This window comes from Medicago sativa, chromosome 7, assembly GCF_051527215.1.
Source record: "Medicago sativa cultivar Bolivia chromosome 7, Bolivia_mono, whole genome shotgun sequence".
Classification (NCBI taxonomy): Eukaryota; Viridiplantae; Streptophyta; class Magnoliopsida; order Fabales; family Fabaceae; genus Medicago; species Medicago sativa.
In genome coordinates, this window is record NC_140755.1 from 103,581,513 (window position 1) to 103,606,366 (window position 24,854).

The 24,854-nt window shown below is 33.7% G+C and overlaps 1 protein-coding gene across 3 annotated transcripts; it reads left to right on the plus strand.

The window, feature by feature from the left end:
• The first annotated feature begins 444 nt into the window (after window positions 1-444).
• Window positions 445-24,491, plus strand: PIR121 (transcription activator). Of its 3 annotated transcripts, none has more exons than XR_015018738.1 (30): window positions 445-635; window positions 1,791-1,863; window positions 2,033-2,097; window positions 2,182-2,259; window positions 2,820-2,939; window positions 3,053-3,123; window positions 3,198-3,290; window positions 4,012-4,081; window positions 4,241-4,305; window positions 4,867-5,062; window positions 5,396-5,547; window positions 6,327-6,420; window positions 6,529-6,720; window positions 8,333-8,544; window positions 10,284-10,431; window positions 12,274-12,442; window positions 13,379-13,455; window positions 13,661-13,831; window positions 14,147-14,223; window positions 14,310-14,412; window positions 15,862-15,981; window positions 16,089-16,232; window positions 16,445-16,588; window positions 17,604-17,747; window positions 18,734-18,821; window positions 19,606-19,733; window positions 21,623-21,840; window positions 23,206-23,378; window positions 23,610-23,819; window positions 24,051-24,491. XR_015018738.1 is itself a non-coding variant. In XM_085725879.1 (30 exons), the coding sequence occupies exons 5-30, from the start codon at window positions 2,915-2,917 to the stop codon at window positions 24,243-24,245; spliced, it is 3,492 nt and encodes a 1,163-aa protein (XP_085582005.1). In that variant the 5' UTR covers window positions 445-635; window positions 1,791-1,863; window positions 2,033-2,097; window positions 2,182-2,259; window positions 2,820-2,914; the 3' UTR covers window positions 24,246-24,491. The 3 variants fall into 3 exon arrangements, 2 of the variants coding, with proteins under 2 accessions (XP_085582005.1, XP_085582004.1); XM_085725879.1 differs by having other exon boundaries at window positions 2,820-2,962; window positions 21,623-21,830; XM_085725878.1 differs by having other exon boundaries at window positions 21,623-21,830.
• The last annotated feature ends 363 nt before the right edge of the window (window positions 24,492-24,854 follow it).

Genomic DNA, 24,854 nt, shown 5'->3' on the forward strand with positions numbered 1-24,854 from the left:
GGAAGGTAATGATGTGTAATTAAGGAAAAATGTTAACAAATATACCGTCTTGAAATTTTCTTAATAAATTTTGTCACTGTATTATATCTATCATTTTCCTTTAAAAAATATGTCATGGTTAATCTTCGCCTTTACAAAATAAATGAATATTCAAATAAAGAGCGAATAATATTCACAATATTTTTTGTACGGTAAAAATAAGGATTTAATATTTCTTTTCTTGAAAACTTTGTTATTTTTGAATCTATCATTTACTATGTTACCAACAAAATCTATCATTTATTAATTATTTTTGCTTAGGTTCAAAGCAAATCAAGGAAGATTAGCTTAATACAAAAGAAATTTTAAAATCACCACCTTCCCTCATACAGTAAAGTAGCAGAAATGGAAAATAGAGCAAAGAAGGAGGGCATAATAGTCAACACAGAAGTTGTACCTGCTCAACCTTGCAAATGAAGACTCTACCAACTAGAGAGTGAAAGTGGAGAGAGAAACGAAGCAATTGTACTTGATCTTCTTCTTCTTCTTCTTTCTATGCTTCACACTTTCGTTTTCCTTCAAGATTTCTAGAACATTCTGTTATGGCAGTTCCCGTTGAAGAAGCCATTGCAGCTCTCTCCACATTCTCGCTTGAGGTATCGCATTTCTGCTACATTTTTCTCATTTCATTTGCTACCAAATTTCAAATGCGCTAATGGATCGTTCTTTTTTCTTTGCAACGGTTTGGTCGGATTCGGTCAATTATTCCCTAAATTCGCGTTAATTCTATTTATAGAAATGTTTAGTAATCTAATTATTATTATTATTAAGTGTAAATTCATAGATTTGAAAGAACTTTGTATCTTTCAATACTGACATAAGCATTTATGAGACTGTTTGGAAGAACTTATGAAAATAAGTTATGACATTTTCATCATCTATTTTCAGCTTATTCTCATAAACTCTCCAGGATAGATTATGAGAACAGCTTAAAATTTTTAGCTTATTCTCATAATCTATTTCTTTAATTCAAGTTAATTCTAATTATTGAAATGTTTAGTAATCTAATAAGCATTTGAGAATGTTTGGATTATGAAAATAGGTTATGACATTTTCATACTCTATTTTCAGTTTATTTCCGTAAGCTCTTCAGGATAGCATATGAAAACAACTTATAGCTTATAAGAAAACATTTTGACTTTATTTTATCTTTTCATTACAAAAATAGCTTATACATAAGCACTTATATGGTAAGTGTTTGTTCTTTAAGCTGCAAAATAAGCTGTTTATCCAAAATTTATGATAAGCTTTTTCCTTCATTTGCTACCAATTATGAAATGCGCTTATTATGGATCACTTTTTATTTTTTGCTACTGTTTTGTCTGATTCGGTCAATTAGTCCCGAAATCCACATTAATTCTAATTATAGAAATGTTTAGTAATCTAATAATCACTTAGGATTGCGTAATGGCATAAGCACTTATGAGACTGTTGGAAGAACTTGAGAAAATAAGTTATGAAATTTTCATAATCTATTTTCAGCTTATTTTCATAAGCTCTCCATGATAGATTATGAAAATAGCTTAAAGGTTATACCAAAACATTTTGACTTTATTTTATCTTTTATTACAAAAGTAGCTTATACATAAGCGCTTATATGATAACCACTTATGCTCTAAGCTTCAAAATAAGTTGTGTATCCAAACAGTCTGTATTTGCAAAATAACGCATTTCAGGAACTTGAAGTTCTTATTTCGGTATATACGAGTTAATTTTTCATGTGATTCGTATTTTGTTCATTAATTATGTAGGATGAGCAACCAGAGGTGCAAGGACCTGGAGTGTGGGTATCAACTGAGAGAGGTGCAACAGAGAGTCCAATAGGTAACTTCTTCTTCCATAGTTCAACTATTATTCTCCGGATATGTCACTAATTTGAGATTGCGCTGTAAATTTACTTGAAAATAACGTCAGAGTCTTTTGCATTTTGCTTGAAAGATGCAGAGTTATTGGTAATTGCTATTTAATGCCGTCTCTCTTTTTTTTTTTGTAGAATATTGTGATGTTGCGGCATACAGACTATCTCTGTCAGAGGATACAAAAGCTCTCAATCAGCTGGTATGATGCTTGCTCTTGGGATATTTTTGTTGTTTAACCCCGTCTGTTGTAAATTTTAACTGCTTTTGCTAATACACAATGCAGAATTCTCTTACCCAAGAGGGAAAGGAGATGGCATCGGTGCTTTACACATATCGTAGTTGTGTCAAAGCACTTCCTCAGGTAATATTTCTATCATCTATCGGTAGTTAAAGCCAGTCAATGGACATTAAGTATGCTGTTTTACTGGTTAATGAGGAAATATTTTCAGAAGGGAAAGGGTTACTTTTTAGACATGAAGTACATATTATATTTGAATTTTCCTGGCACTAAATCTGAAGTTACCGCGATTGTATGCTAGTTTCACATGAAATGTTTACCTTGCATTTTGCAAAGGCAAATTTTTTACAGTGCAAGAACGCAACAATGTCACCAGTTTTTTTTTTTTGTTGGATAGTCCATACACAAAGTTCTAATGTCAAACCTAGATTTTTGGGACAGTGAATGAAATCAAGTAGTTGAAGCTTCATAAGTAAATGATAGCTTTGCTTAATGCAAGTATGCAACATGATATCTTGCATGCATTCATTTTCAAAATCAATTTTTGGTCTGTTGATATATTTGATAATATTAAAATGACCCTATCAGAAATACATTTTCATTCCCTAAAAAAAAAAAAAAAATCCATTTTCATATGTTTATAGTTTCTCCTTTAACTTGTGCATTTTGCCACAATGGGACAGCTTCCTGATTCTATGAAGCAAAGCCAAGCTGACTTATATTTGGAAACATATCAAGTTCTGGATTTGGAAATGAGTCGTTTGCGTGAAATTCAGCGATGGCAAGCATCGGCTTCCTCAAAAGTACGGGTTGTGCTTTACATATTGTATGATCCTCTTTTTTATTTTTCAGAAACTTAATTTGATTCAGACATTTAGCATGTTAAGTAAATTCATTCATGTCTTTTTTTATGCAGTTAGCGACTGACATGCAACGTTTTTCTAGACCTGAGCGGCGCATTAATGGGCCTACAATATCTCATCTTTGGTGTGTTATAATGCTTATTTTGTTGTTTTTGTCACTGTTATTTATTTATTTAATAGCTTTATTCTTGACTCTAGGTCTATGTTGAAGTTGTTTGATGTTCTGGTGCAACTTGACCATCTTAAAAATGCTAAGGCAAGCATACCTAATGACTTTTCATGGTACAAAAGGTATGCATTTAGTTTCTGCCTATGTTACTTTATCTTCATGTAGAGGATCTTCAACTTTACTTTCAGGTTCTGTTCGTTATGACTTTCTTTTATTCCTTCTTTGAATCCTTTTATATTAATGGTGCTTTTAGGAGTCTGTAGTTTAACATGTAAATTAATGAGCAGAGATTTTGTCCATTTATCAATGTTGTTCTTGAATTTAACTTCTGTAGTACATTCGATCCAGTGCTTTGTTGATTGTAACACCTACTTCAAATTGAGGCACTTTAGGGATCTAACTTTTTGCCTCACCTAAAATGTTAACTATTATATACTATAGGAATAACCAGCTAGTGTTGACTACGAGATTTCCTGACGAAAGTGTCTGATTGGGTACTATGTGGTGACCAAAATGTGATTGAAGAAACTAAATGGGCATACAGTTGATAATATCACCTTCTTATAAAACAGCATGACCTAGAGTGCATGAGGGTTGCATGACATTCCTAGCTACTTTAGTTTGATATACAACATAAAAAATATTAGGCATCCACATTCTCCAGTAAAGTTACACTGTTTTGTTAAATTCAGTTTCTTTCAGTTTTCTTTGTACTTTAAGATGATGGATTAATTCTGTGTTTGGTTTGAGAGAATGAAGACATAAATTTTGAATATTTTAAATTTTCTCCTTTACTTAATGAAGTTTCTCATGCATTCATGTTGGTTCTCCCCACTTTGTCAGGACTTTCACACAAGTTAGTGGTCAGTGGCAAGACACTGATTCAATGAGGGAGGAATTAGACGATTTACAGGTGCATAATCGTTGAAATTTCCCAGTGTTTGAAATTCAGAAATATGTACATTTATTATTTATTGTTTGATTTCCATAATCTTCATCATTTACATTTTATTTTGATTGAAAATCCTGGCAAAAATGGATTATTGACCTTTCTTTATCATTGCATGTGCAGATTTTCTTGAGCACTAGATGGGCTATTTTGTTGAATTTGCATGTTGAGATGTTCCGTGTAAATAAGTATCCTGAATACTTCACATTTTTTCCCTTTCCACATGGCTACCATCATTTCCACTTTTCTGCTTTAATTGTAATTGTAATTGTTTGTTTATTTATTATTTATTTTTGGATAGAAGTTATCTATGCTTAGGATAATCGTGGGAACTGATTCCATCTGACAGATAAAATGGTCTATTGAGAAGAAGATTTGAGTGCTAGTTTATGTTGAAATTTTAGTTATGAGAAAGAGTGTAGGATATCAACGGACTTTCTCCTTGATGCATATTTACTTTCATTCAAAAGAAACGAGCAGATTTGGTTCGAGTCTCAGCTAGGAAATGAAGAAACTGTTCTATTCAAGTTTTCAATCTAAACCAAGTTGGAGGAAATCTAGCTGATTAGAATAATTTTTAATCTAAATTTTACTTCTTGGGTTTTGTCTTTAATACTGTCTGTGCAAATAATCCTGTTGTTTTATCACACCCCGACTAAATTTTTACTTGTATGTGTATCACCATTTTTAACTTTAATTTTTGTATACCCCCTCTTCTATTTTTTATTCAATTCCTTGACCTGAATTAGTGTAGAAGACATTCTTCAAGTTCTTATAGTATTTGCTGTAGAGTCCTTGGAATTGGACTTTGCACTTCTCTTTCCAGAGCGCCACATTCTTTTGCGTGTTTTGCCTGTTCTTGTTGTCCTAGTGACATCTTCAGAAAAAGACAGCGAGTCTCTGTACAAGAGGGTAAAAATCAACAGACTGATCAATATATTTAAGGTACTGTTACATACATACACCACACACACACACAGACACACACACACACACATATATACGTATATACGTATATATATATATATATATATATATATATATATATATATATATATGTATGTATATATGTATGTATGTATATACGTATGTGTGTGTGTATATATATATATATGTATATATGTGTGTGTGTGTGTGTGTGTGTGTAGTGATAAATTATAATTTATATCTACTGGGTTCAGAAAAGATGGTGCTATTGAATTACCTGAAGAACTTTACATTTCATGCACTGAATTCTTCTCTGTTGACTGGAAATTGAGATCTGTTTATCTTATACAGAACGAAGCAGTTATTCCTGCTTTTCCAGATCTGCATCTCTCTCCAGCTGCGATAATGAAGGAATTATCAACATACTTCCCAAAATTTTCTTCCCAAACTCGCCTTCTCACCCTTCCAGCACCTCACGAGCTTCCACCTCGTGAAGCACAAGAATATCCTCTAAATTGGTTTTCGTTTTAACTGATAATTTGATGCTAATATTTGTTATTATTGAGCCAATATTTCATTTCCTTGACCTTTGTCATGAACAAATATTACTTGTTACCACTTTCACCACAAATAGATGGATTGTGACTATGACATATACTTTAGGATAACAAATTGCATGCTTTCTGTTCTTTCGAGTTAAACAATGCAAGGAGGGTGCTCTGTAGTTCTTTCAACTTCTGGTTGATTAACTCTGTTTGAAATGAGAATGAGAAAGTGAAGAAAAATAATAGAAAATGAAGATGTAAAGAGAGATGAGACAGAAAGAGCTTTAATATGAAACAACCTCAAGATAAAGTTCTCATATATGTACATTCGGTTTAGCAGAATCTAGCAATAAATTAACTGCCTGATTATGTATATATAGAGGGGAACTAAAACACTGATCATTGAAAATTTTATTATATTGTATTTTAGCCAGAATTGAATAATACATTTGTTGAAAACCGTATCGGTTGTCTCAGCGTTGAAAATTTGGTGCAATAGTTTTTCTCTTCCTGCATAATTGTGCTTTTCGTGGTTAGATAGCGTGGAAAACTTGATAGGTTTAATATATGCTCTCACAACACATGATGTATTTGGATAATTAGATTAATTTATAGATAAATTTAATTATGGAATTTCGATTATTGAGAAATTCTTTACTTCTGAAGCTTTTAATTTGTATCAATGTATGAAGCATCTTCCTTCTTTGTCTTAAGAAAGTAACCTTGACATGAGACACGTATCAGCGACATTATCTAATTGTCAATCATATTGGAGCTGTTCGTGCTGAGCATGATGATTTCACAATTCGTTTTGCTTCAGCAATGAATCAGGTAATGCCCCCTGCTCTGCATTGGAAAAGCTCTCCCTGAAAGCTTATTTGTATTGTTTCATGCCATTTAAAACCTGCGTGAGTTTGTTATCTAACACTGTTTTTGCAGCTGTTGTTGTTGAAGTCCACCGATGGTTCTGATGTTGATTGGAGCAAAGAGGTCAAAGGGAACATGTATGATATGATTGTTGAAGGTTTTCAATTATTAAGCAGATGGACTGCACGCATTTGGGAACAATGTGCATGGAAGTTTTCTCGACCATGCAAGGATGCATCCCCATCTTTCTCTGACTATGAAAAGGTAAGGAATGATCAAATCTTCTAATTATTTTCATCCTCTATTATCTTGTGCTTTTTTCTTCTCATTCTTTTTGTAGCCCAATAATTGCTTGTTTTCACTGGCTGTGATGTTTAATCAGTGTTCTAATCTGGTACAGGCACTATGGTGCTGCTTTGCCTTATTTTTTTTATTTGTATAAAATAATTTACTATTCATGTCAAAGAGCAATTCTGACATTGCAATTTGTATTTATAGTGGTGTTGATACCGCCTGTAACTTTTCCCCATCAAACTTAAATCAACTGAATTTGTATTTATTTCCATTGCCCCCATCAAATTAGGTATTCTAATATTATTTTTTTTGAAAACTCGGTATCTGATCCAAGAATCGACTAATCCTAGGGGACCAATCCCACCGCCCACTTGCGGGGGCCCCGTTTAAAGCCAGAGCAAGCTCTGTATGGACTTAGCCCACCGAAATTGGCACCAGAGGGAATCGAACTTGAGATCTCTGGAGGAGCAAACTCCAAGATCCCAAGCCAACCACTAGGCCAACCCCAAATGGGTTAGGTATTCTAATATTAACCAATAGTTCCATCACTTTTTTTATTCGTATGCAACAATTAACTGTTCATGTTAAAAGAGTAATTCTAAAATAGAACGTGCTTACAGTGATTTTAATACTCCTTGTCACTTCAATCATGTTAAACTTGAATTATCCATTTGCGTAGTGGTTAATAGCGGATAGCGGCGCGTAGCGGCCGACCCCAAAAATGCTATGGCGGGATAGCGCATAGCGCTATGACCGCTATTTCATAAAAACAAAAACAACAAAAATAAGGAAACAGAGAGAGCATAATAGAGTTTTATATGAACAAAACAGAGGATTGTTTGTACAAACTACAAACGGAAACAGAGAGAGCAGAATGGAGTTTGGAATCAATAATAACAGAAAACTAGAACAAAAAAGTAACAGGACAACAGAGTTTTGAGATTGTTAAACAAAAAAATAACAGGATAACAGAGCAAACACGACAAAGTAGAGGAAGATTTACAGCAGAGGTGAAGAAGTTTCACAGAACAGCAGAAAAGCAGAGGAAGATTTACAGAAATACCCTTGCTTTTTTTTAAACCAAGGACAATTTTGTATTTTCTCTTAAAATGAAATAGCGGTTCTAAACTGCAAAACCGCTACGAAGCGTTGCACCGCTATAGCGCCGCTATCTCACACCGCAACGCTATGGCTTGTTGCGTAGCGCTCTGGCACCGCACCGCATCGCGCGGCCGCTATAGCGGCGCTATTGGCCGCTATTGACTATCAACCGCATGAATCTGAACCATGTATCACTTAAACTCATCTGAACCCACTTGGGTTGGTCCGGTGGTGTTGGCTTGGGACCTTGGAGTGTGCTCCTCTGAAGGTCTCAGGTTCGATTCTCTCCCGGTGCCAATTTCGGTGAGCTAGTTTGGCTTCTTCAAAAAAAGAATTATGCACAAACATGAACTAGGTTAATTGTTGCTAGGTTTTATTTAATTAAAAGTTGCCACTGTACCACTTGTGTACCTTGAATTGTTTCTTATTAAAATATTGAAATATATTATATAATAACATAAATACTATTTTTTGCTTGTAGGTAGTACGATATAATTACAGCGCAGAAGAAAGGAAAGCACTGGTCGAACTTGTGAGCTACATAAAGAGTGTTGGTTCTATGATGCAGCGGTGTGATACACTGGTTGCCGATGCTTTATGGGAAACAATACATGCTGAGGTCCAAGATTTTGTCCAAAACACATTAGCTTCTATGTTGCGGACAACCTTCAGAAAGAAGAAAGATCTCTCTAGGTAGGATTCTAATTTCAGTTGTGTGGTATAAACTTGTTAATTTTGTAACTTGCTATGCTCCTTGGACAAATGATTGATAGAGGTTTTGAAGATGTGCTCTTTGACTGTGTCATGAGAACATAATTCTTCTCGAGCAGAATCAAATGTAAAATATCTTCATAATGCAAATTGATGATAGTTGGCTTCAAAATACAATTTCACTTTTGTAGAATTAACTGGAATTGAAAGAGAAAACCCTTCTGTTGAAACTACAGAAGTGAATAATTCCTTATGTTTCGTCTTATTTATCTAAATGTGTGGACTATGTAGACTGTATGTAAATAAAACAACATAAATAAGACAACTAGCATTAATCTGCCACTGTTTTAGGCTTTTAGCAATACAGGCCTATTTTATTTCTAGAATTTTTATAATCGAAGAGTTTCAGCCTGCAAGGAGCTTTCTGCAGAAAAGTTGTTTGTGTAAAAATTTAGCCAAAATGTGCAGTCATTATAATCTATGTTAGTTCTTTTGATATCTGTGAACAAAGAAGATTGAATGTGTTGTGTGCAAGTGAGTTATATGTCCCACATCGGATAGGTGATGGCCTAACAATCTGTTTATAAATGAGGGGGTGTGTTAAGAGTCCCACATCGGATAAGAGATGGTCTGACAATGTGTTTATAAGTGGGGGCAATCCTCACCTCACAAGCCGGTTTTGTGGGGCTGTGTTAGGCCCAACCGCCATTTCTAAGAGAATGATTATAGGGAGTGTCCTTTCAAGGGAGTGTCCTTTCAATAAAAGGGGTGTGCGTGTGCTTTATTTTTAGTATGAAACTGAAATAAACATTCGGAAAGACGTAACAGATCCAGGAGAGTTTCAGTTTTAAATAATCAAATGCTCGTTTGAGCTGATGTAAGTTGCATGCTACTTGCACTTGCACATATGTGAACAGATTATTCTTTGGGTTAATTATGTTTCTAGTCCCTATAAAATAGCGACCTTGTAAGTTTAGTCCCTACTTAATTTTAATAGCATATTTAGTCCCTATAAAAAAAAATTTACTTATAATTTTAGTCCCTGCTAAAACAAAGTTTGATTAATTATCCTTAAACTTTTAAATTTTTGAACGATTTTTTTGAGACAAGATTAGAACACTATGAAAGGTTCGTTTACTAAAATTTAGAATTTTCTAACATGAAATGAATTAAATATGAATTTTTTAAAACGACAAAAGTTAAAGATAAAAAGTAATAAAATCTGGATGTAGAAATCAAATTTTGCGATAATTTTTTGCGGACGAACTTTTAGTAATGTTCTAAACATTTCTGCAAAAAATTGTTCAAAAATTTAAGAGTTTAAGCATAAATTAAACAAATTTGAATTGAGTAGGGACTAATACTCAGTGCAGAAAAACAAAATTAGGGACTAAAAATGCTATTAAAATTAAGTAGGGACTAAACTTATAAGGTCGCTATTTTATAGGGACCAGAAACATAATTAACCCTTATTCTTTTATGTGAAGTGATTGTAATGCATTCTGTTGATCATGTAAACCTTTTCTCTCTCTTATGTAGATTTAATGAGTATGGGTAGATTTATTAGTGTTATTTTTTTTTATTGGAAGAGTAATTAGTGTTATTGGTTTCACCTTTTTGGTAAGGTTGAGTTTTATTTGATATGGGGTCTCTGAACTTTATCCTTTTTGCCTCAACTCTTTTAGATTGCACCTATCAATTACCCAAATGTGGATTTTCAGGATTCTTTCTGATATGAGGACCCTTTCAGCTGATTGGATGGCTAATACAAATAAGTCAGAATCTGAGCTACAGTCCTCACAACATGGAGGTGAAGAAAGCAAAGCAAACATATTTTATCCAAGGGCAGTTGCCCCAACTGCTGCTCAGGTCTGCATTATTTCTGTTCTCTTTTTGTTGTGTTGTAGTAACTTGTTACCATTGGTATGCCTAGAAGTGAATTGATAAGAGCTCAAAGCGTCAAAGCTATTTATTGAACTGTGCCATTTGCGTAGATGTTTTGTTAAACTTGCACATGAACTTACTATGCTTTGATAGAAAATAGGCCAAATTACACTGTGGGTCCTTTAAGTTTGAGGTTTGTAACACATAGGTCCTTTAAGTTATTTTTTCCCACATCAGTCCTTAAAGTGTATAAAAGTTTGCAGCGTCACCCTTCAATTAACTTGCCGTTATTAAAAATCTGAATTGGCTGTTAAGTTGGTGACATGGCATGACAAGGCAGTTATAGTGTAGATGTGGCTGTACAAATCATCAAATTGATTTTTTTTTAATGAAATTTTTTTAGAATAATCTATCTTCATCATCTTCATGATCTTGTTCATATCTTCATCGTCATGTTCATATGAATCCAGAAAAAGGAACAAAAAAAAACACCAATTCATCACAAAAGATGATACTATCAATCTCAAATTTGAAAACCTAATAACGTTGATGGTCGACAAAACAACTAGATGGACAACCTACACAAACTCGGAAAATACACAAAGCAGTACATTACATTACCAGTAACACCTCCTTCATGTATAGATTTAAGAGGCAAAACATTACCAACAACAAGAGTAGTTTTCGGAAAAAGAAAAAAGCAAAGCTTTCTCGCATAATCATTGATGGTGGTGTGATAATGGTTTTTTTTTTTTTTTTTTTTTCAAATTAAGACATTTTCACATCTACATCGAATTGTTTTTACTACTTTTTTCTCAATCTTTTTTAACCGTATGAAATTGTGAAAGGGAAGAAATGGAAGGAATTCCTTTGTTTGAATCTAATTAATTAGTAAACCCTTTGTTTGGATTTTATTAGGAAAGGAAAGAAGGGGATAGGAAAATGCCCAATTTATAATGAAAATTAGTTCTCTAAAGGTTTATATCCCCTTAAAAAATTCATGTGTTTTCTTGAAATTGATTGAGGGATTCTCTTAATTGATGTCCAACGATTTTATATCCTAAAAATCTCAGTAAAATCTTGCATGTACAAAGAGATCGAGTCGGGTCGCAATCCGGGTAAAAACCCATTTGCAGTGTGCGGGCGATGATGAATCTTCTTGGATTTTTTTGTTCCTTCTGGTTTTTAATAAAAAAAATCATTTTTTTTATTTACTGTTTTGTAGCGCCACATCAGCACTATAACTGCCATGTCACCAACTTAACGGCCAAGTCAGCTTTTTTGTTAACGTCAAATTAACAGAAGGGTAACAATGCAAACGTTTATATACTTAAAGGAGTGATGTGAAACAAAAATAACTTAAAGGACCTATGTGTTACAAACCTCAAACTTAAAGGACCTCTGGTGTAATTTAGCCTAGAAAATAAATATGCATAAAGAGGTTCACACATGCTTTTGGTCTGAAATGTTGAACCAACGTTGTTTATGGTGGGAATGCATGTAGGTAGACATGTACGTATGATTATGAAAAAACATTTTCTTTTGTTTTTGTAATTACTTTTTTCAAACTCAGGTCTTTTGAACAAATTTTCTTGTGTATTCACGTTCATTGTACTCTGATGATTTAGAGGGCCTTCCCTGATGATCTTTTATTGCCTTAGAGGGTCTTCCCTGATGATTTTTTATGGGGAAGCTTATAAAAAATTGTTGGCAAAGATTTGACATATCTAGGCTTGAGTTGCTTTATGAATTATTTCCGTTGATATGTATAAATTTGTGGTTTGTACTTCCCACATTATAATTGCTTAACCAATGTCTTCAATACAGGTGCACTGTCTGCAGTTCTTAATATATGAGGTGGTTTCTGGTGGTAACCTTAGAAGACCAGGCGGACTTTTTGGCAATAGTGGCTCAGAAGTCCCGGTTAATGATTTAAAACAGCTGGAGACATTTTTTTACAAGCTTGGTTTTTTCCTGCATATTTTAGACTACTCAGGTAATGATGTCTTAGATTGACCCTAGCATCAATTTTACTCCAAAAACTTGTCCTTTGGGATCATTCTCCATTTATAGATTAAATATCTTCACTGACAGCCCCCCTCCTCTGTCTTGATATCCACTTCCACTATCAGTAGTTCCTCTCCTATATTAGTGAGCTAGTTTGGAATCATTACATTGTGTTATATCTGTGTTAGTGATTAATATTTGGTCCCCAAAATATACATGGCTTCACAGCGAGCTTCTTCCGACAGGGCTTTTCTACCCTCTTTTTTTTCTTCTTTTTATCTGATTTAATGAATGGGTTGCTAGTCGAACACCCTGGAATTGAAATGGTACATACATGCAGTGGGCTGACAGATGCCTAATATCATTCGTGTGTTTATGAAATCCTTCGACTTTTACCAATGTTAAAACATCCAATACAAAACTATAAACCATTGGGTTGAGAAGGCAAATGGATGTTTAAAGAATAGTGGAATGCAACATTAAGCTGACATCTCACTTTCTTAATTAGGAAAATGAATGAACAAGGTTATGCTTGTTGGGCGCATTCTAATAATTCCAGTTATGAAAAATTATAGGCCTCCCCTCAAATTTTTTTGCTCCTTTCATGAGTACTAGAAAACTAAGATTGTTCGTTTTAAAGCATCCAAACAAATTTTGTGCTTGTGATTTTACAGTCACATTACATTATATATTCACTGATTATTATAGGTCTACCAAATGAGAGGCCATAATGCCGCCGATTCTTTTAAAAAGTATCCCAGAAGATTTTATTTTCTCTGACTAGAGAAGAAATGTATTAGAATGAAGGAAATCCTGAAAGATTTGTACTCTCTACCATTTAAAACAATTAAATAATATAGAGTGCTTTGCACCATTGCTTTTTTGCATCCTCCGGGGTAATTGACTTGGGTGGTGATGCTTGCAGTGACTGTTGCCACATTGACAGATCTTGGTTTCTTATGGTTTAGAGAATTTTATTTAGAGTCTTCACGAGTCATTCAGGTAACACTTATTACTTATTACCACACAATTATTTGAATTTGAAAATCTATATTGTGACCTAAGAATTCTTCTAAATAGGAGCAGCTGCAAATTTCCTAGATACTTGCAACATATTGCATTGCATTTCGACCTTTCACTTTTAGTTGCAATTGATTCAAACCATCAAATTATGATAGGCTAAAATTAATTAATTTGTTCCCTGCAGTTTCCCATTGAATGCTCTCTTCCCTGGATGTTGGTGGATTGTGTACTCGAGTCGCCAAACTCTGGTCTCCTTGAAAGTGTTCTGATGCCATTTGACATCTATAATGATTCAGCTCAGCAAGCCTTGGTGTTGCTGAAGCAACGGTTTCTCTATGATGAAATTGAGGCTGAGGTATTACACACTCTGAACTTAGTGCTAGATGATTGCGTGGTGAATTTCACGAAGCAGTATAATGTCTGATTCGGAAGGAAGCAGGACCCCTCAAGAGCACATTTTTATGTCTCTGCTTTCATTTAATTTTCTAATTAACAGTTACTTATAAATCCTACCTTGCGTAAAAAAATAATAATCCTACCTTCTCTTTTTGATATCAGTTTATATCAGTGGCAGAGTGAACTTTAATGTTAATACAATTTCAGCTCTGAATACTTGTTTCCTATCATGGACTCTCTATTGATCAAATGTTCTGTTTACCTTTTTTTACAGGTGGATCATTGTTTTGACATATTTGTTTCCAGATTGTGCGAAACCATTTTCACATATTACAAAAGTTGGGCAGCAAGGTCTGTCATTTTTCTGTCTTATCAAGCTTTTCTTTTGATACTCCTCGTACTAACCTTTCCTATTGATGGATGCCGCAATCATGCAGTGAATTGCTTGATCCTACCTTTCTCTTTGCCTCAGAAAATGCAGAAAAGTACGCTGTGCAGCCTATGAGGCTCAATATGCTGCTAAAAATGACCAGGGTGAAGGCAAGTGGGTTACATTATCATAATGTTTCTCTTCTGTGATTTGATTTGATGCTTTGAAATATAACCTGGGCATATCTAACCTGCTCAACAATTTTTGGATAAGTCAACTTTCATTTAAAGTGTCCAGAGTGGGGAAATAATGGGGAGATTGAAAAACATAATTACACAAGTATTATGCTACTATGCTCATCTTTATATTTTGTCCGTTTAGAATGTAAAACACTTGACTGATGCCTGCTCAAAGTGAAGAAGCTTAACTCTATTACTCCCTCCGGTCCTTTTTATAAGAGACAAATTGAGAGATTCACACAGACCAAAGAAAGGAGTTTGTCTATTATTAATTCTAAAAACTTATTTTTTATTTAAAAATTATCCCTTGATTAAACGACTGCACCGATAATTAATGTACTCCTTTTTTTTTTTATAAGCAATAAATGTAATCCTATAATTAATGTTCTTGTAACCAATAACACCAATTATACTTAATTCCAATGACTCAATCACCCAGCTAGTCATAAAAATTGACGTCTCTGTTCGTTAATTTAATTCAAGAATAACTAATCATAATATGCTATATTAACTGATTGGTCTGGGTGCCAAACAATTTAACATGGGGAATAGTTATCTTACATATGCAATTGTATTGAAAGGGGTTATTCGGTGTTTATATAATAAGGGTATAAATGGAATTGTATATTTGATAAAGTTTAAATTTAAAGAGTGTTTCTTATAAAAAGGACCAAAAGAAAGTCTCAGATTGTCTCTTATAAAAAGAACCGGAAGGAGTACCATTTTAGCATTTGCTAGGGTGTTACCAATGGAAAAGGATAAGTTGTTCAAACATTCTTCCGCAAAAATGTAATATTATACTGATGCTTATCAGTTAGTTTTGTTAAAATCTTTTGGTTACTGTTGCTTGTTGGTTAGAGTGGCAATGTCTTAGATTTGGAGTCTTGTGAATTGAGAAAAAACAGGCATGGATTTAGTTTTATTACCCCAAGTAAGCCCATCTAGCCTATCTTGGACTATCCAAGGCTCGAAGTTGTTTCTAGATATCTAGGATCTCAAATGGTGTCTGAGAGAAGAAATATGTTTTTTTCATTGGTTGAGTTTTAAATATTGTTTCCAGTGTAACTCCAGTTTCTTGAGTTGATAAAGTTCTGGTGTTAGAAGCATGAAAAGCACGTTATGTCATCACAAAGTCCAGACGCAACCTGCCGCACACTAATGGAGACTGTTTAAGAAAATGCTTATGAATATTATGATTAAGATTGATACTTAACATTATTTATGAACTAATAGTTTCACGGTGTACTCTCCTTTCATTTATAAGATCTCCGTGTGTCTCTATTTTTCTTTCACACAAGTTCTGCTGGATATCATTATTAGAATTTAAGCGAGTTACAATTACTCTCCCATGGGATTAATTGTTTTGTTGTTGATGTGCAGCTACTTGGAAGGATGATCAACTTGCGAAGTTTGATAACTGAACGGATAAATAAAATTTTCCGTGAAAATATTGAGTTTCTGTTTGATCGTTTTGAGTGTCAAGATCTGTGTGCCATAGTGGTTAGTGATTTTACCTTTACTAATTCCTTTGCATGTAATCATGAATTTTTTATTATGTTTTTTCAGTATTTGTCAAACTAAAATAATACTCTGACTATTTATTTCAGGAATTAGAGAAGTTGTTGGATGTCTTAAAACATTCCCATGAACTACTGTCAAGAGATCTTTCTGTAGACTCTTTTAGTCTCATGTTGAATGAGATGCAAGAGAACATCTCCCTTGTGTCATTTTCTAGCCGACTGGCCTCACAGGTTTTTCCTTTTGAACTCTAAACGTGTGCTTCAATTTGATGTCTCTCTTTGTTCTCTGCTCAGTAGCATTACACAACATCTTGTATCGAAATTAAATTTATGTTATTTTGTATTAAATGCTCACGTCAAACCCGCTAGTTGAATGATTATTGATGATAAAATGAGTTGATCTGTATTCTGCAATTTCATTGATCAACTTTTGTGTATGCTAGATTTGGTCTGAGATGCAAAGTGACTTTTTGCCAAATTTCATCCTCTGCAATACTACTCAACGTTTTATCAGATCATCAAAGACAGTTCCTGTTCAAAAGCCCTCCATACCCTCTGCTAAGCCTAGTTTTTATTGTGGTACTCAAGTAAGCATCCTTTTACTGCCATTTTCCAATCTTTGTAAAATGCATTGCAAATAGTGTTAATGGTTTACTTAGTCATATGTGTGATAATAAACATATTACATACACATATTACAATTTTAGACCATATGCATCTGTACACTGTTAGGACCCAGGCTAGTCAGTGATAAGTAATAGGCAAGAGTGCCAAGTCAAATCAATTTATAAGTGGTGAATAAAAGTATTGTTCTAAAGGGATTGTATTTTAATTATGAACTCACCAAGTAGTCGCTATCTGAATCTGAACTCTGATTTGGAAATTGAAAAGAATGAAAGAATTTGCATTTTAAAGAATTAAGTACAAAATTACTGTAATGAATTCAAAGAATCAACATACAAAATGGTGATGGTTAGAATCCTTTCAATCTTCATTTACATTTCGATTCAACTATTTATTCTAGAGAAGTCCATTGATTGAAGATCAAATTCACAATTCAGGCTAGCACCAATTTCTCGATTTTTAATTCTTTTCTTTAAAATCAAAAACCCTAATTCCTGAGGCATTTCTGATTCGAACAACCATTAAGCTTGGGAATTTATAAGTTCACACAATGATGGAGTCTTATTCCTAGGATCTCAACAATTATGGTGATTTGCCTCAAGTACCAATTTTCCAATTGAGCATAAGATAAATTTTTAGGTGGCCGACCCAATAAGAGAATTAGGCATAAAAACAGCCACTCAATTTAGAAAGGTAAATTTGAATTGAGGTAAAAGACGGAGACATTAGAATCAGATTCATACTTCTCTAAATAGAGATATAGTTACAAATGCTAAAAGAAAAGAAAATAACAAGAGAGTGCAGGGGAGGAGAGAGAGAGAGAGCGAGCTGAGGCTATTTAGGTTTCATGCGTGGTTTTCTTTTTTTCCACCCATTTGTAGTGAGAGATGAATAGTTGTTGTGTGTATATGTATGTTATTGTTTTCTGGGTAAATACAAAGTTCTCGAATCTCATTAGCTCACTATATGTAATAATAGGATTTAAATTCTGCACATCAAAGTTTTGCGCGACTGCATAGCGGATTCTTTGGAATACCTCATATGTTTTCTATCGTTCGACTTTTGGGATCCCGCTCATTACCTTGGCTTATTAGAGCCCTTCTTGATCATATATCGAACAAGGTATACTATCATTTATCTTTATTTTATTTTTTTGACAAATATCTTAAATTGTTAATAAGTTTATTGCATGATATTTTATTTTCTTTGAAAACCTCCTAAACAGTATAATATGTTAAAATATGTGATAATATCTTTGATTTTATTTTAGAGTAATGTAGATAATCTGAAAATTGTTTTCCATATTTCCTTATATATCTCGGTTTGTTTCTTTGTTTAAGGATTGGTATATTATCTTCTTTAGTAGCATCTAACATACCATTTTTGTTGGTATCAATATTCTTTGAATTTGGGCTCAAGCCTAAGTCATCCTCACAAAATTGGTTTAATAGGCAATGAATGCCTGAACCTTATAAGCTCTTCCAAAGCCATATCTTTAATAGATTTGGGACTGTCAAAATACTGCATCACATTCATGATTGAATATCTGAAGTATGGACTAATGTGGGTGGAATAATAAGGATCTCAATACCCCCTCACACCCAGGACTAGACGTCTAGAGAGTGAATTAGTGCTAGTAGATTTACAGAGATCTTGGCTTAGTAACACTTACTAGACATCCTGAGGCTTTTCTAATAACAAGTTACTTAGTGCAATGTTGTTTGAGCTTAGTAGAACTTATGAAACTAAATCAGAAGCAATGAGAAGATTGTGGCAAGTTTTTATTGAACAAATATTGAAGTGACAAAACTTTTCAGGATATGAATGAATGTGAAAGTTTAACCATACTGTCTAATGTGTTGGTCAATTCACACATATGCTAATAATATGAGAAATGAGTGAGGATACACTGCATGAATTTTCAGATATATAGATTCCACAATGATGTTAACTAAAAGTTCTAACTTTTTTAACGATATTGGGCAACTAATTTTCATCTAGAGAATGGCAGCCATACTGGTTGCATATAGTTTGCGCATGTCTATTTTTGTTGATTTTATAATAAAAATAGTTGTGCTTTCTAACAATGTAAGGTGTGTTATTCCTAGATTACTTTGCTTGAACCAATGATAACAGGATTACAAGAATCCATGCCAAAATCAATTGGCCTTCTTCCTTTTGATGGAGGCGTGACAGGTACATGACATTTTTCCTTTCACTTTTTTTAACCTTTATTCTGAAATTTACATATGTCCGAATGCTTACAAGTGTAGCTTATTATAAATAAGATTACAAGGACATTTAGTTCTACCACATTACTCCCTCCGTTTCAAAATGAATGTCGTTTAAGGTTTTTACACACATATTAAGAAATGCATTAATGAGAAGAAAGAGAGATGTTATTTACCAAATTATTCTAATCAACTATTGGTTTGTTTTTCATTAAAGAAAAAATAATACTTTGGAAGTAAGGTATATAGTATTAATTGAAGGGTAAAATTGAAAAGAAAAAGTTATTAATACATTGGAAACTGAAAGTGACATTCATTTTGAAACAATTTTTTTTGGCTAAAACGACACTCATTTTGAAACAGAGGGAGTATTATCTTTGGAAAATAGTGTCGGTATACATTTCTAAAGATGTGTGCATAACCTTAAACGAAAGTTAATGTGAGACGGAGAATTAATCATTAGTAGCATGTTTTACCTCATCCTTTATTTGAGTTAAAAAAAAAATGCCACTGTCGTTGATGGGGGGATTGGGACAATTTTCAATGTCTCAGAGCACTGAAACCACCTAATGGTATAAGGTGTTGTCTTCGTCTAAGTGCCGTAAGATTTTGCTGGAAATTTATTGAGACAGCTATATTTCATGCTCGTTACAAATAGTGTTTTCTGACAAATTATGAGTACTGATGAATCAGGAACATAAATGCATGGTCAAATCCAATTAATTAATTATTTTATTGTTTCTACACAGGTTGTGTAAGACTTGTTAAAGAACATCTTAACTGGGAGACAAAATTGGAGCTGAAAGCCGAGGTTCTTCACGGTATCAAAGAGATTGGGAGTGTATTATACTGGATGGGGCTTCTAGATATTGTGTTGGTGGGTAATCTAATGCTTTTATCAATTTATTTATTGTAATGGTCATCAGCAGAAGTGAATAAATATGTATTTTGAAGGTAACTGTTTTGAAAATAATGTATTTTGAAGGTAACTGTTTTGAAAATAATTTGCTGTTTTTGTGAAACAAACAGAGCCTTAAAAGAAACCAGACAGGTTAAAAAAACTAAAGAAACCAGACGGGTTAAAACAAACTAAACAAGCCACTGAAGAAACCAGACAGGTTAAAAAAACTAAAGAAACCAGACGGGTTAAAACAAACTAAACAAGCCACTTATAGCATATTAAGTATAGCATATTAAGTTTGTTGAAATTGGGGCCTATCTCATATTACAAAACCTGTTCATAACGTGTGGAGTGCTTCCTTTTTATAAACTCTTATCAAGAGTCTTATCTATCTGATGTGGGACTTGAGTTTTTCCCAATACACCCCCCTCACGCCCAACACTCTCTGGGCTTAGTGCGTGGATAGGCAGGTGGCCCTTGAATTTGACAAGCTCTGATACCATGTTTAATGGGCTTGGATCTCATCCCAAAAGCTAGCTCTACTTCCTAAGATACATTGAACTTCTTCTACTTGCTATAAAATGAATTTAAACTATTTGGGAAGTGGAGCATTGAAGAGGTCTAGGAAAGTGAAACATTAATTAGCTGTTTGTTTCCAACAAAGTTAAATGATACTACCTCCGTCCCAATTTAATTGACACAATTTTGTTTTTCACACATATTAAGAAAAATGTATAAATAAAGGGGAAAGTGGAATATATTGTATTGGGAATGATAAAAGTAGTATTATTTAGTGTTATATTGTATTGGGAATGATGAAAGTTGTATTGAAAATTGAAATGGGTCAGTTATTCCGGGACGGAGGGAGTATATTATTAGACATGATTTATGACAAGACGCTATGATGGTATTTGGTCCAAGCTGGCTCCTTCTAGAGAGAAAAAGGGTTTAGTTGTTGTATATATAGGATATAAAGTACCAATGAAAATTAGACGAGTATTGAAACTTGAAACCCTAGAAACGTTTGATACTTATTATGATTGAAAAGAAACCTTTATGTTTGCAGTTGAATCATCCTTATTTAGTCAGAAACTTTAAATAAATGGACAGTGCAAAGTTATCTAGGTAGTAATAGAAGAACTTGTGCTTTGCAGGCAGATATGTGAGTGAGAAGTATAGTGTTCTTGGGCCAGGTTTGCGAATCTATTCCTGTTCCAATATTTTGATCAGGCCAATATTTTGGATTTCGATAGGGACGGCTCTATATTCACACAAATTTTAAAAATTCAAGAATAAATTATAAAACTTTAGTAGTAGGAAGACTTGGATGTCTTGACAATCTTCTATTCATTGAAACAAATTACAAAATGTCTAAATCTGGGCATTGTGTGTATTTAAATTATAAAATTTTGGAAGTAGGAAACTTAAAGTAAGGGATGTTTAAAAATAATATATTTTGAAATACGTTATATCAATTTAGATATACTATGCAGAATGTATTGTCCTTTATAATAGTCAAAAAGATTGTTTTAAAATAGGTTGCTTTGGACCAACCCAAAGTAGTGCACAAACTTTATCCGATAATAGATAGAGCCACCGTTAGAGCTATTTAGGGAGTTTGGAATCTCTCGCATAGGCTTTTAATGAATTTTAGCTAAAGGAGATCTCATGTCAGTCAACCAGTGATCATCATCAAACTCCAAACATAAATCTTACAAGGATATCGACATTTTACACAATGGTGATTTTGTTGCCTAAGGTGGGGGGAGGATAGCCTCACTCTCCTTTACTGTAGGTTATTAACATTTTCCTGTTCACTACTTTGGTTTGTGAGTAATAGTTACTAAATTTTGCATTCTTGACAGAGAGAAACAGATACTATGAATTTCATGCAAACTGCTCCCTGGCTGGGCTTGCTTCCTGGAGCAGATGGACAAATATTACCTTCTCAAGATGGTGGAGATAGCCCTGTTGTCAGTCTCTTTAAATCTACAGCTGCTGCAATGGTTTCATATCCTGGTTGCCCATCACCTGCTTCTTTCCACATCATGTCAAAACAAGCAGAAGCTGCAGGTGTGATATTGTATGTCTGTTCATATTTCCTTTGTTAGCTTGGCTTGATCACTGGCTAAATAAAAGGTGTATCTTTGATGTTAAAATAAAGTTGAGAACAAGCGTAGATTGTAACAATAGGAAATATAATGGCATTCAGGTATTTCAGAACGATAGAGTCATGGAAGAATTGAAATAAATGTAAAGCAAAAAATCTATAACTGAAATTAGTATAATATTAGCATTCTGCAGTAGACATAGCTGTTCTAAGCATATTCAATAATCGTGAAAAGTTGAAAGTGGAATCTCTTTATGTCAAAAGTGAGCTATCAGATATTCACTCGAAAAATGAATTGCCGTTACTTCTTAGTTCTTGGTTGCTCTGATAGTACTATAGCGATCATGAAAATGACGGTATATGTTTTAGACAAAGCATGTCAATTTGACTTTCACATGTTTTTCTTGGTCTTTGTTTCTTCTTTCCTCTCATAAGTTATAATTTACTACCCAAATTATAAAGAAGTTATTAAACAAACAAATAAAACTATTCTTTTTCGTTGTATTCTATTTTTGTCTAGTGATGGTGACGCAGTTTTTCGTCTATTATGATTGTCGTCTATATTATGAGTACTACACTGCAGCTTCAATACTCACTTTTATGTTATTTTCTCAAAGTGAATGTAAAAAGAATTAAACACGGAGGAAGCTAATTGATGATCCTGATGAGAAATGTTAAAACTGTAAAAGGGCAACCCGGTGCACTGAAGCTCCCGCATATGCAGGGTCCGGGAAGGGGTCCCACCATTTGGTGTATTGTACGCAGCCTTACCCTGTTTTTACACAAGAGGCTGTTTCCAGGACTTGAACCCGTGACCTTAACAGTCACATGACAACAACTTTACCAGTTGCGCCAAGGTTACCCCTCAGAAATGTTAAAACTGTAATGCTAAATATACTTGCTATTTTGAAAAGTTTGTTTTCATTTTTTTTTTTTTTTGCATCATTCATGGTCTGTCGTGTTTTATACTGGGTTTGTTATTTAGAGCTGTTCTCCCTTTTTCTTTGTCACTGCTTCTAGAGATCTCCTTGTTGTGTCTTCTATACATTTACTTTTATGTTGTTATGTCTTTTATACATTTACTTTTAGGGAAATGTTAACTTGTGTCCTTGGGGCATAAGTTAAGAAGACAAATGTAGAGCGTTTTTCTTGGAACTTGTGCATTCAATATCTTAAAAGTTGCAAAATTTATACTTTCAATATAAAAATTATTTTTAATTTCCTTTTTAAGCTCCTTAACTTGTGCCCTAAGGGCACAAGTTAACATGACCCTTACTTTTATGATATTTTATAATTTTATTTTTATTAATGGTTCAGGCATTGTCTCTTTTATTACAGATCTTTTATATAAGGCTAACTTGAATACTGGAAGTGTTCTGGAGTATGCGCTTGCTTTCACAAGTGCTGCATTAGATAAATATTGTAGTAAATGGAGTGCTGCGCCCAAGACAGGCTTCATTGACATTACAATTTCAAAAGATTTCTACCGGATATACAGTGGTCTCCAAATTGTAAGTAGCAACCCTCTACAGCTCTTGCATTTAATTATTTACACTATAATGTCAAAGGGTATACATCAATTACAGAACTCTTCTCTATTTGGCTTCATGTGTAAACCAAAAATTAACTTGAACCACTTTGTAAGATTTGGTCAAATTCATTAATGAATTTGCTAGTGTCCTTTTCTTTCTTTTTTATCTCTTAATTTTCTATTGACACGTGCTTTTACTTGAGCTACATAGGGATACTTGGAAGAGTCTGCCCAAGTACAATCAAGTAGTCCTGAAAGACTGGGAGATTCAGTTGCTTGGGGAGGCTGCACCATAATTTATTTGCTTGGGCAACAGCTACATTTTGAGCTCTTTGACTTCTCATATCAGATCCTCAATATCGCAGAAGTGGAAGCTGCATCTGTCGTGCAAACACAAAAGAACTCTCACTTTGCTGTTCAGGTTTATTTCCCGGTCGAGCCAAAATATTTTTTCACTGCTTTACATAAGCATAATGTATTATATTAATAAAATTATTGTCCTCCTTATAGTAATAACTGAAACCACGCAATGAAAATCATTTTCATTTTCATCAGAAATAATATCATATCTTATTTTTCTCTCATTTCTAGAATTTTATGATTATGTATAATTTATGCTGGTTATTGATTGCATTTACTTTTGTTTTAACAGGGATGGGAAGCCTTATTAGAGGCAATGAAAAAAGCAAGGAGATTAAATAACCATGTATTCTCCATGCTTAAAGCCCGCTGCCCCCTTGAAGAAAAGACAGCATGCGCTATTAAGCAAAGTGGTGCTCCATTACATCGTATAAGATTTGAAAACACAGTTTCAGCGTTTGAAACTCTGCCACAGAAAGGTGCTTAAACGAGTGCAAGTTACAGACTTCCGTCAAACTATGTGCATTGTTCTCTTACGTGTAATGTTGAGGTGGTTAATGTAATAGATAGATATATTATATATGCTAGGTGGCTTCTAAGATGAGCTCTAGCCATTATAAAAAAAAATAAATAGAGATTGTCCTTTGAGGCCAGAAACATGTCATCTTTGAAGATTCTTCGGTCTCCAATCGCATTCCCGAATACCAATTAATCTTAATTGCTTCATCGACAACTTTAGTATCTACCACAAAATCATTCCAATTAGACCTCGGATAATACACAACTTCAAATGCCCTATCAGTTAACTTCTCCTTTGTGTTGGTATTGGGTGATTGACCAAGGTATTGAGATGGTTTCCAAAACACAATATCTTTGAAACGTTGTTATGGAAATCAAGTTACCGATATTGTTCTCAGCATTTTATTCTAATAACTAACATTTTATTAAAATTTGATTTGAAGGATAACACCATTTTAGAAATGATGGAATCATATTGATTATTGTTATTTTAAACAGTAACATATATTAAGGATATTCATGAATTTTTAATGTTTCTTCATGTCAGTCATTTTTTGTTAGCTTTTAAGATATATAT